The sequence below is a fragment of the Linepithema humile genome, chromosome 1 (genome assembly GCF_040581485.1).
Source record: "Linepithema humile isolate Giens D197 chromosome 1, Lhum_UNIL_v1.0, whole genome shotgun sequence".
Lineage (NCBI taxonomy): Eukaryota > Metazoa > Arthropoda > Insecta > Hymenoptera > Formicidae > Linepithema > Linepithema humile.
Genome location: NC_090128.1, coordinates 11,628,196 through 11,640,770, shown reverse-complemented (window position 1 = coordinate 11,640,770; position 12,575 = coordinate 11,628,196). Strand labels below are relative to the sequence as shown.

Below are 12,575 nucleotides of genomic sequence, written 5' to 3'. Positions count from 1 at the left end.
ATGAATCGCTTATTTCAGGACGGGCGTGTGTCCCAAGAGGTTAATTTTACAGCAGTAATCTATACGCCGAAGCAAAATGCTTTTCTTCCATAATGATGAAAACAAGATAATCAAAATTAGAAAACAAGATTATGGCTCTTATAATGCATAACGACAATATTGTTGAGATAATTAGCATATCGTAGTAATTTTGAGAAAAGAAATTTTTCTTTGTAAGCAGCTTATATTCTTTTTTTATATTTTTATTAATTTTTAGTTATACTCTTTTAAATTTTATATATATATATAAAGACAAAATTTTAAAAAATTAAAGGAAACATTACACACAGCAATAACTAAAGAATGAATAAAAATGTGGCGTAAAAAAAAAGACAACTAAATGAAAACAAATAGCCACTTCGAATTAATAACGGCAAAATTAACGAAGCGAAAGTTTAACGAGAGAGAGAAGTAAATTAGGCGGCGCAAACAATGTTGCGAGGATCCAAGAATACATCTTCCAGTCACGAGCTTCGCTTTCCAGCGTCGTTAACATTGCGAAGTCGTTAACGAGCTCGGTTTAAAGTCGCGAAACGGCGCTTTTTTTAATGAACGGCGCGGACGGCGACGAAACCGAAAACGGTTGCGGTTTTCAAAGGCCTGGAGATCGTCGTTTGTAAGTCCGACACGTCCTGTCGTTGCGACGCGGTCCTTTGCTCATCTGTGGTTGGTTAACAAGCTTAGTTTAAACACTCGTTAGAGGCGCCTGATCGTCGTTTCGAACAACCGGGCGCATAGCCGCGAGTGTAAGACACGCGCGCATTCGTGCGCGCAGCAGTGAGGCCGCTTATGACGGAAACGAGCGGCAAGTGTGTGCCTTGCGACTCTGCGAATCTCATTAGGTGCCGCCCCGGTGAAGGCTAAGGCTGATAATATCATGCGGAAACACGCGTAATGTCGTTTGGAACGAACCCGCCATACCGCTTCGTCCTAACGAATTAGTCGAGAGAATTCCGTCCGCGCGCGGGAGTTGTTGACGAATTTACGTTTCGCGAAAATTTAAATAAATTATCGCGGCCGACAAACACAACCGCTAATGTGGCTTTTCGCGGCGAGCTAGTTTACACGTGCTTTAAGGTCCGCAACTTTTTCCCGACACCCGCGTCATGTCGGCGGTGGCGATGCAACTCGTCGCCGCTGCGGTCGGAAGAGTTTAATGTGCGGATTAAATTATAACATAGTGATTAACTTGCCCACAAGGGAATTTTGTTTAAAAGCTGATAAGAAGAGTAAAAAAAGACAAATTTTTATTTCAACCCATGCTTAATGTAAATAAATAAAAAAGCGATACAAATTTATTTTTTACTTAACCTCCTTTCATTTCAATGCATTTTATCGGCAAGTTCTTTCACTTCGTTAAGAAGTATTTCTCATCTTACATTTTCATCCTGTAAAATGTGAGAAATGTATGGTCCATATGGTACAAATGGTGTTAGCAATCTATGACGTGAAAAATGATAAAAGTCTCCTTCTTACTTCCCGACTCTCCCAGATATCTACGGTTCGAATGTATATCCCGTTATGAGAAATATAGTCCGAGTGTCGCAAGAAAATGTAAAAGTTAGCAGACTTGAGCTATGTCGATGGCGGAAGGAGAAGTTTAATTTATTATCACAGCGATAGAGAGAGCGCCGCGCGCCCGGCGTAACTTTTTCGCGGCGAAGCCCTCGGGTATCAATGTTAAATTGGCCGTAACCTTTCCGGATTAAATTGGTACAGCCTTTTTGTGCTTAGCTCGACGTTAGCGCAAATGCACAGGCGACGGTGGGCCTGAGCGCCTTTTTACGTTCCGACCGATTCCCTCGCCGTTCAAGTAGAAAAGTTTAATCTCCCACGCAAATGTACATCGAGCGAGCAAAATGCGCGCAGAATCGCTGACGAAGTTGCTACCTCGGCGATTACTATTGATAAGTTATGCTCCGCGAGTGCTCTCGCAAAAATCTCAATTAATGAAATTTACTTCAATTATTTTTATCTCGCGTACAATCCTGCTGCATACTCGCTTGAAAATACACTGAATTGCTAGAAACGCTGCCATTTCTTTTATCTGCAGGTGTTTTTTTTACCTCTTCGGAGCGAATTTTTATTTAAGAAAAAAATATGAAAGTACCAAGTTTCCGAGGCAGAGTTATAAGCGATTACAAATAAAGTGCTTTTTAAAAACCAGGCAGCTAATATTAATAAAAATTGTATTCTTGAAAGTTAATGTAATAAGTTTAATAAAACCTTAATTTAAAGTCAAGTCACCGAGATATTTGATATAAGGAATAAAAAAACATTTTAAAGGAACATTTATTAAATTTTACGTTATTGAAAGGAATATTTCACACAAGCTCTATATGCATAATTGTTTGAATATAAGCCTTTAATTACTATAATCACGATAACCATGCACGTATTCATTGGTGAGACAAATATTCCATTTTCCACAGATACGATTATCCCACTATTAATAAGGATTTTGACGAGCATTACCGTTACACCTGTCGACAAGCACTAAGTAATGACAAAGCCAAACATCATTATAGTACCATTGTATGCGGTAATTACTTGTTTCTGCTATCAATATCTAACAAACCAACCGTACTCTAACGGTAGAATTAGCAACATCATTAATGAAGTGCATCACCGCGCATCCACGCCGTTCGTTCCATTATGCTAACGAATTTACAGCCGGTGCATCGGTTGCCGGGGCTTTTTTTCCTTCGCGTTCGATTACTCTCCGCGCGAAAGTAAAAAGTTTAATCCCGTGTGCGCGCGAGCCTGAGCGGAGCTCGTGCAACTTGCAACTGCTGACGAAGTTGCGAGAGCTGGAGAGGCGGAACGGTCACCAACAACGACGACCGATGATGCTTCTCATGTTCCTGGTGAATTCGAAACTTTCCGAACGATACGGACGGGGCGACTCACGCGGGAAAGAAACTCGAATGGTTAAAATAAACTCGATGGATCGATCAGCCAAAGGCTCGTCGGGAAATTGCCTCCATTAATCCCGGCGCCTTTAATTAGGGGAAAGCGTGACAAACGTCGGAAATTTTTATCTAAATCGAGCCTCTTCGTCCGCGGCGCCCTCCCGTGGGCACAATTTTTTCACCGTATTTCACTACCAGACTCTCCAGAAAGACCCTTCTCACGCCGCCACGAGGCGACCACTTAAAGGGCCATGCATTTATCGCGAGCCCCTGTCGCCTCGACCTAAATTGCGGCACGTAGATGAACCGCTCTTTTATTGTGCCTCTGTCCGCACCCGCTTTAATGCGCGAGAAATTTCAGAGTGTCCGCTGCCAAGTGTGCCGAATAAGTCGAAGACTCATAAATCGAAATATTTCGAAATAACGTGCTATCGTACAGAATATATCGAATATTTATCATACTGTAAAACAGAAATCCGCAATATGCAGTGCATCGGCATTTCTATTGCGGCCTACTTAAAAATATTCGCGATATTTTCAGCATCTCCTAGCGTTATATTTTTTGGTAGTCCCGTGCCATTTTCAGGAATTTTTTTTAATATATTTGGCGCATTTGTTTTTAACAATGCACGTTTTTTTACGAGCACACATTTCAAACAAGGAAAACTTTCAACCGCAAAAATATCGAATGCTTTTTAATGTTTTTCTATATGTTATATATTTTTGCTCTGCAATATTGTACAAAAAATTTTTTTAAATATGTACGTCAATAATTATTTCATGAAAATAATAAGTGCAATTGCAAGAAATAAAGTATTTGAGAAAAGAGAAGGGTTGATATTTAAGGAAAAATATGATGCATATATATTTTAAATAAAAAATGTTTTAAGTTTATCAAAATTCAATGATTAATTTTAAACTATGGTACTTTTTACATGCTATTGTTCAAGACGTCGCATTGTTGAATATCGATCGTGGAAGTGACAGTACAATATAATATCGACGTTCTCAATTTCGCAAAAATAATGCGTTGTTATCGCGTAATTTAAATTGTTCCCCCCTCAAATCTCGTTCAATCCAAAGTAAAAAAAAGTGTGATTGTTAGATACCGCATACGCGCGTGCAAATGCAATAAAAAGTAATCTCCAAATAAAATTAATACCCGAATGATTAAAACAAATATGTCAAATAAAAATAGTCAATAATCAAATAGAAAAACATTTACTATATTTTAGTATTCTATGTATTCTGCATTTTTAAAATGATTTTTATTAATATAATTTATAAAATGCTATTTGTCAGAGTATTATTTCAACCGTAAAAAAACGTAAGCTTTAAATCCTAGGCAAAGCACTGGCATCATCTGTTGGGCTTCACAAAGGTGCCCTTTATCAAGTTAACTCTTTTGTGTCACTGCCATGGCAGAAACTTCTTCCTTAACCGCTTCTTATGAGATGCTGATGAAGCAAAATTTTATTAAAACGATGATAATCGTTAAGACCGTGCTACCGGCTGTCAGACCGTCGCAATATAATAGCTATGCATGCCGTGTTCTCAGAATGCGCTTTAAGAGTTTACGACGTAAAAAGTATTAAAATCTCTTCTCGAAGGCGCGCTTTTTCGTAGAAAAGAATATATTTAAAGATCCGTTTTTTTTTAAACGATGTATTCTCTTAAGATTCATTCAATTATTCATTATATTCAGTCCCGTCCGGGAAAAAATATCAACAATTAATTATACAGGGAAACAAAGCAGTTTTATCTCCTTTTGTATCTTTAGCAGGTCTATTCAAACGAGTCTGCATGAAAACTCGCTCGCCCGATAATAAGCGCAAATGCACGTCTCAGCTTTCTACAAAAACGTCACGTTTTTTTTTCACTATCAATCTCTCAATTCCCGCTCGAAGAAAATATTGCAGCAAGAGGTTTCCACTCTCGCGAGGTAAGTATGCCAAGTTGATAAAATCCTGGATGAGTTTTTCGCAAGGCTCGACGCAATATGGCCGTCAGCATATCCCGCCCCGAAGGACTTAAGTCCCCCTTCGACAGCCTGCGCGTCCTTTTGTTCGTAAAGAGCGAAACCCAATAACCGTGAAAGGAGATTAAGCTTAACAAAGTGTCCTCGAGTTTACCAAAGCAACGAGTTAAGCGGAATCCCCAACTCGTTGTCGAGGCTACCCAAGACGGGACTTTGGCAAACTCGCGAACTCGTTAACGAGGGAGAGGGGCCCGTTGACCGCGGCGGTGACCCCGATTTGCGAATCGAACAACGCGACGCATTTTTGTAACTACGAGCGCCGGAGCTCTTAATCGAATAAGTTCCGTACTCGAGAGTCAAACTATGAAAATGAGATCTCGAGCTTTCGCGTTGTTGCGCCATAAAATTCACTAGTTTCTACGGCCAAACCATTTTCTCCTCGGTTTCATGTTTAAAAACAAAAAAGAAACTAAAGTTGTAAGCACAAATAGTCTAACTTAACAGCAAAACAAAGAAAAAGTCTTCTTTATTGTTTTATTTTAAAAATAGACTGTTGAACAGAATTTTATCTTGTAAATTATCGCTTGTTGTATTTTCAAGTTTATGAGATATTTTTATATTAAAAATGTATGAAAAAAATATATACAAAATATTTTTTTATATATTCGTATTATTTTGTCGAGCCTCAAATTATTACTTTGTTATTACTTTTATTACTTTGTTACTTTGTTATTACTTTGTTATTACTTTTAATCATGTTTCTTAATTGCGAGCAAAAAGCTCGTGTGAAGTCAAAAATGTGTTAGAAATCAAACTATCCTTTTAAAAAACTGAAGAACCGACGAAATCACCGCGAAGTGTCCTGAAGAGGATAACGAACTTCCGTCTGCGATGGGCTACCGTCCGCGAACTTTTTAACGAGCCAAGGGCCTGGCACTCTCCCGAGCGTTGCGGTTTCGATCCCGAAAATCGTCGAGCTCGTCGGACGGACTCCGAGTGTGTGCGTCGGAGTCTCGTCAACGAGATTACCGTTAACCCGTAACTTCGGCCGAGCTAGCCTGGAGGAGTTGTTTCGCCCGAAACTCGCCCCTTGTTGGCGCGGGTAGCTCCTGTGGGCTCGGTCGCGCAACGAGGTTACCGTTAACCCTGTAGTTAACCGACGAACTAAACCGATTCCGGTCGGGGAATCCTCTTTTCGCCGACTCAGCGCGAGTCTAAATTTATTACAATATTTCGATACTTTTATTTATTCGATATCATTATTACTACATATTTTTTTAGTAGTAGACACCTTGCTTTGTCGATCGCAGTACACAAGCAGGTTTATTTTCGTAGAAGATTTTAGTAATTGCAAAATTATTGGTCTGTGATTATTATCGTAATCAAGAATATTATTATACTTAAAAAATCTTTCTATAAATCACCAAAAAAATAAATTAATACAATCAAGAAAGCGTCACAGAGAATTTAAATTTATTCATACTCATTTATCTTAAAAATTTTGATAGTTGTATATAGTTTTGTACTTCCTCGCAGATTTCTTCTGTAAGAATATAAATTTTTTTATTTCTGTCTTTTTACTTTTCAACCAAAGACTTGTCAGCAATCTTAATATAATATAAGGCAAAAATTTATAACGTCATAAATGCAGTTTTAAATGCATTTTTAAATGTAGCTTGGTTGTATATTACGCGAATTTTCTCTTCGGCAACAAATATTCGAGAAGGAAGCCATCGTGTAAAGCGTACGTGCGACATGGGGCAGGAATGCGAATCGACCCGCTCATCGTCACTGACCTACACAACGCGACGCTGTACAAACAGAAAGCACGTAATGCTTGCAGCAGAACAAACACTTTCCCAAGATTGTACAAAATTCGCCACATTCACTAAGTTCGCATCTGCGAGATAATGGAAAAAATAAATAAGAACGCAGAGACTGCAATGAGATTTAAGTTAAACTTATTTTAATCATATCGCAAGCAAAATATCACTTCCAGATTAACGCTTCGCATTATATACCATTTTTATTTCTGCAAAAATACCTCAAATTTTACTCCCATACGATTTAATCTGATAAATTACCTGATATGCGAATTTTGACCCGGCATAGCATTATCGTAATGTATTAAGCGGAATAGAGCTACGCGCAAAATTAATTCCGGAAAAAGGATTGCATGAAGTTTTTCCATTGCGAGGTTTATGTGGACGGTCACGCGCGGTGATAAATTTGTTCCAAGGAGTTGATGGTTTTACCATGCATAAAGGAGGTTTCCTTCCCGACGAAATATTCGAGAAGAAAGCACTGCGCTGTTGTGCGAAACACGGTTGCATTCGCACGTTGCACACGTGCATCTGCGTCAAAAAAAACCTTTTACTGTTCACCAAAAGACAGAAACTCTCTCTCTCCGTGTGGTTAAAGTTTTAGCAAGTAGAAATAGAGGAAGAAAGCAAGTATATGTGTAAGAGAGAGGGAGAGAGAGAGCGAGAGAGAAGAAGAGAGAAAAGGGACAGGTTCAATTTCCATATTATAATTAATTTCTCACTTAGCCGGCGGGCCGCATTAATTATATGTCCCCTGCCGACGCTCGGGCTATTCATACATATCTAATTAGTTTGGCCTCGTGCGCGGAAACTTATAAAGTGCGCCGAGCTTTTCCCATGTAAGCTTCCAACGACCGGTCGACACGCGAGGCCCCATAATTCGTCGGTATCGCTTTCATCCTAGCTAATTATTTTATGAACTCTAGTAAGAGGCTCCAAGATCCGTCCGGGTTGAAAGTACTTAGTCGGTTGAACAGTTGTTCGACACGCGATAGAAAAAGTGCATTTAAATCGGCATTTGCATTAATAGTAAGCAAACAATCAAAATACAAATCATATCGCATTCTCTTTCCATTCAAATAAAACGCGCTCAAAAACATAAAACGAAAAATGCAAGCCAAAGCGGATAACAAAGCAGAATATAAAAGATCGCTCGATATAAAAAAAAAGAAAAAAAAGAAAAATCATAAAAATTCATGCGATTTAAAGCAAACTGATAGCCGCGTTCAAGCGAATGCGTGCCGTAAAACGAGAGGGACGGAAAGTTATTCTCCCCGGTGGAGGGGTGTCACTCGCGTGTCGGTGCGATCATCAAACTTCTCGGGAGAACTCCGTGAGAGAGTGAAGCATAGAAATTTAAAGCGCGACCGGGTCGCGCTGCGCGATCTCCGTAACTTTCGCCGTCGATTCTCGCTGCGGGCCGGCCCGACGGCCGGTAATTGCGATCTCGATATGTTTCGAAGAAACTTCGTCGTCGAAGTTAGTGCGGATCGGTTCTTTCACACTCTCCCTTTTTGCCTTCCTTTCCTTTCAACCGACTTACGGGCGTTAATCTTGATATCCGTTCCGCCGGGCAGACGGTACGCGAATAAATTCGGGGAAAAGTTTCGCACGCGCGCGCACACGGCAATTTGCACGAGTGGTTTGCTCTCGCCATTTCGCCGTCGCTTGGACGTTTCCACATCCCCCCCCGCTCGATCTACACAACACGAATGGCAAAAGAGAACATCCTCGCGCCGAGGCACGATTCCACAGCTATTTTAACAAATTGATCCTCCCGCCGCACCTACGTATGTATATATATGTATGAAAACGCATCATGCTCGCTATATTGTATCAAACGAATCGGAAGTTCGAATTTTCCAGCGGACCAGAGATAATAAGTTTCTCTGCAATCAGTCCCCCCCCCCCCCCGCCCCTCGATTTTATCCGATCAATTCGCGCCGTCTACTCGAATATTAGACCGTTTTTCTTTTTCAACGAGCGCATATTTGCAAGTGTAGTTGATTGTAAGCCGATATTCGAGCTAGCAAGTAGACTGGTTGGCAGACCTGTATTTATCAATATCTACTGCCACTCATTCGAGTGTAGTAGCCTGAAACTCGGTCAAACTACTAAGTAGACGTATCCTTAATAATTGGTTTGCACGGCACCAACGTGCAGACAAGTCAAGCAGCAGGTTACTTGCTGATCGTTTCAAGCAAATTTTGCTTATAACGATATATTCACCACTAGTTTATGGGAAGCAACAAGTTTTGTCTTGTTATTTCGGGGAATGTGTACTTACTTGGATGATCCGGTTCATCGCTGTTCGCATCGTCGTCGAAGGAGGTGGTCCCTTTCGACTGTGCACTGGCGAGCGTCGATATCTCGATGCACGTCACCACTATCAATATCCGCAGCATACTGACGAACGTCTCTTAGCGATTTCACCCTCGAACCATCCTAATGTGGTTCGCGTCTCGTTCGATCCTCAGACGATGCCCTGCAAGCAAACAATTAATTTTCGTCAGTAAAACAAGAATAAAGTAAAATGCAATTTTCTTCTACAATTATATTAAAAAAAAAAAAGAAAACTTTTTTTCATATTTTTACATGTATCCATAATTATTTAAGCCTTACAGAGCTCGGAATTGGTTGCACATCTCGAGCAGATTCCCAAGACGACGCCATCTGTTCCTCTACTATCGCCCGGCCGCTGGAGACCGAGCCGCCGATGGCTGCGGAATGTTTTATATTAGAAATAGGCTGGATTGTTTAGACATCTCTCAGGAAATCGTAACATTTTCTTCGCTACATAAATAATGTTTATTTTCATTAATAATTAAATATATATATATATTATGCATTTAATTATTAATGTAGCAAAGAAAATGTTACGATTTCCTGAGAGATGCCTAAACAACCCAGCCTATTTCTAATATAAAACGCTCCTGAATCAGAGCTATCGGCGGCTCGATTACCAGCGGCCGGGCTGTAGTGGGGGAAACAGGAGGTGTCGTCTCGGGAATCAGCCCAAGATGTGCAACTAATTCCAAGCGCTGATTTAAGCAATGTACAAAATTTTAGACCTTTAAATTTTACATCAAATACGTTTATAATTTTATTTGTTTTTGGAAGGAAAAAAGCAAAATATGACTTATATTGCCCTTTTTTTTCTACAATTCAAAAAAAGCAAATTTTGTGATGTTAAAAATTTCACACGGCTAATTTTGCATTTCTGATGAATGACGTTTTATTCGAATCGTTTTCAGTGGAATTTCATGGTGCGATATCATCGACACATGTAGCTGGCATTTAGTAGCAAATAGCTACGTTTGATAACGCGTGACGCGGTTATTGTTAATTTTGCCGCTGCGTTCGGCACGTGCTATGGTATCGGATTAATAGCGATCAACGGTTTATCAGGCTGGACTGATACAAAGCCAGCACCGATCGATCATTTCAAACAACGCGGCACGCGTCAAAAATGTTGGCGAGTTTTTGTCTCTTCTGAAAATTTTCACCGAAAAGTTTTTCCAATGAGTTTACATGGAGTTACTACACACAACTATAAATAAAAAAATTTTCGGATTTTCTCCCGGTTTTTTCGACTAATAGATTGCTTTATCTAATCTCTATCAATTAAGATAGATACAACTTCAAATAAACTAAGGTATATATAGCTATCACGTGATGTGAAAATTTTATGTCAATAAAATATTTGTCCACAAATTTAATTTATTTTTTCGATATCTGTGTGTACGATGAATTAAAAGATATCAGAGTAATTTTAAACAATAAAAAAAGCTTGTTTACTTGCAACGAAAAATAGTCGTGCATTTCAGGCGAGCTGTTTCACATTTGCACAACACACAAAACTTTTCTGGAATTTTTGGGTATTCTCGATTCCTGTGAAATCGTTTACCAGCGACAATATTCCACAAAAGGAGCTTATGCGTTCCGTTCTTCTGGGTATTCTTTCCGGCACTCTGATCGACAAAAAGATATATATGTATGTCTGCCGTTGCGAAAAGATGGAACAATGACGAGGTTTCGGCGAGAAAAAAGAACGAAGTCGCGGCGCGAGCGCCGACAGACGCACAATCGATCGCGAGATATCGACCGATTATAACGGAAAATTGTCCGCGTCTCGCGATGCATTTTTCTCCGCGATAGATTTCGCGCATCGTCGAACAGAGGATCGCGAATACGAAAGTAATGATGGTGCACGGAGAGAAAAATGCTCGGGTCTTCCGAAGCTCTACGCGCGTACCGTGAAACTCGTGGGAAATCTAGGAAACGCGGCAGGTGAATGGTATCCTTTGTGCAAGGACAATGCAGCTTATTCGTGCGAGGCCTCGCAGACCGGTAGACCAGTTTACCGAGGTAACATTTCGCCGTTGTGATTATTACATCATCATCATCATTCGACCACCATTAACTATTCGTGAATTATTCTGCTCCGTGGTAAATCAAACACTGCCGTCGTTGCTTAACATATACAATTTCCATGCGCGAAAATATTTTATTTTGTCAAATAAAAATTCGTAACATGAATTCGTAAAGTAATAAATCCAGGGCACAATTAATTGGGTTGTACAGATAGATGCAAACGAATAAATCAAATATTGCCAATTCCATCTAGTGTAAACGTTTCCCGGTATGAAAAGATACATTTCATAAAATAACAATCAGTTAAATAAATTTGCAAAGTGACAAATGCACGACACATTTATATATCGTGCAATCGAAATAGACACCCGATGAGAAATCAGATATTTTCGTTTATACATTATTGCGCAATATAAAGGTCTCCGACATGAAAAAGATTTATTTTACAAAACAAAAATTTTTTTAAATAAATTGACGGAGCAGTAAATTCATGATATATTTATTGAATTCTAGAAACAGCTGTAAAATGAGGAAATAACGCGTAAATTCAGAGATCGAATCACAGGGTCGAACTTCAAGCGTATACATTATATACAGACCAAAAAACACATGACAGAATTTTGTGTTCAATGAGAATAATCAATTATGACGATGCTGAAATGCGTATGTAAAGTTTCACTAACAAATAGAAAGATTTATTTTAAAATGCATTGATTTTTTCTAAAAACAATGTATAAACTTAAAAGCGCAATTGCATAAATTTCGTATATTTTCATTATAATTTATTTAACGGAATAAATATTCTCAACGTATAACTAGTTTTTACGCGCAAAAAAATTCTTTTAAGTCCGTGTGGCTGCATTCGATTTTTTCGAAAACTGATTTTCATGATTCTTGCAGCTCTCGCAATGTCATAAAAACATTATTTTACTGTAGTTTGTATCAGTCACGCAATTCTTTCGTCGACAACGCTAAACGAAGGTAAACGTTTCACGATATATTGCCACTTGCTAAAAAAATAAACGCCTCGCGCTGTGATCGAAGTTCGGTGTAAACGCGACAATGTTGTTGACGAAAAACCCACGGATATGTCCAGCGCGAATAAACAAAGTCGCGAAAAATCGGCGCCAACACGCACAAAAATATTCTCCGTTTATCCGCCCAGGTTGTAGCGAGGATATACGATACAGGATTTGCTGCATTCTAAATCCTTTTATGTAATGCAGTCCTATAAAAACACGGATATAAAGCACGTTATATAGCTTTTAACATATATAAGAATATGCAAGGTAACGCACAACAAGTCCCGCTCTTAACTTTGAAGCTCTTAACTTTTTTGTTGGCAACGAAGCCGCATTTTGTAATCTCATTATGCTTCTTGCTGTATAGCGCGTTGATGAAACAGTATGAATAAATGTGATTAATGTGTCTTGCAAATTTTCAAACGCG

At 39.2% G+C, this 12,575-nt stretch overlaps 1 protein-coding gene across 2 annotated transcripts in view; it reads right to left on the bottom strand.

The window, feature by feature from the left end:
- Positions 1-12,575, bottom strand: part of LOC105671998 (nephrin-like) — a 231,301-nt gene that overhangs the window by 181,153 nt on the left and 37,573 nt on the right. For both annotated transcript variants that reach the window (XM_012366643.2, XM_012366644.2), the window contains one exon: positions 9,040-9,237. In XM_012366643.2, the coding sequence (XP_012222066.1) occupies positions 9,040-9,157 (118 nt within the window). In that variant the 5' untranslated portion in view covers positions 9,158-9,237. The remainder of the gene's footprint in view (positions 1-9,039; positions 9,238-12,575) is intronic.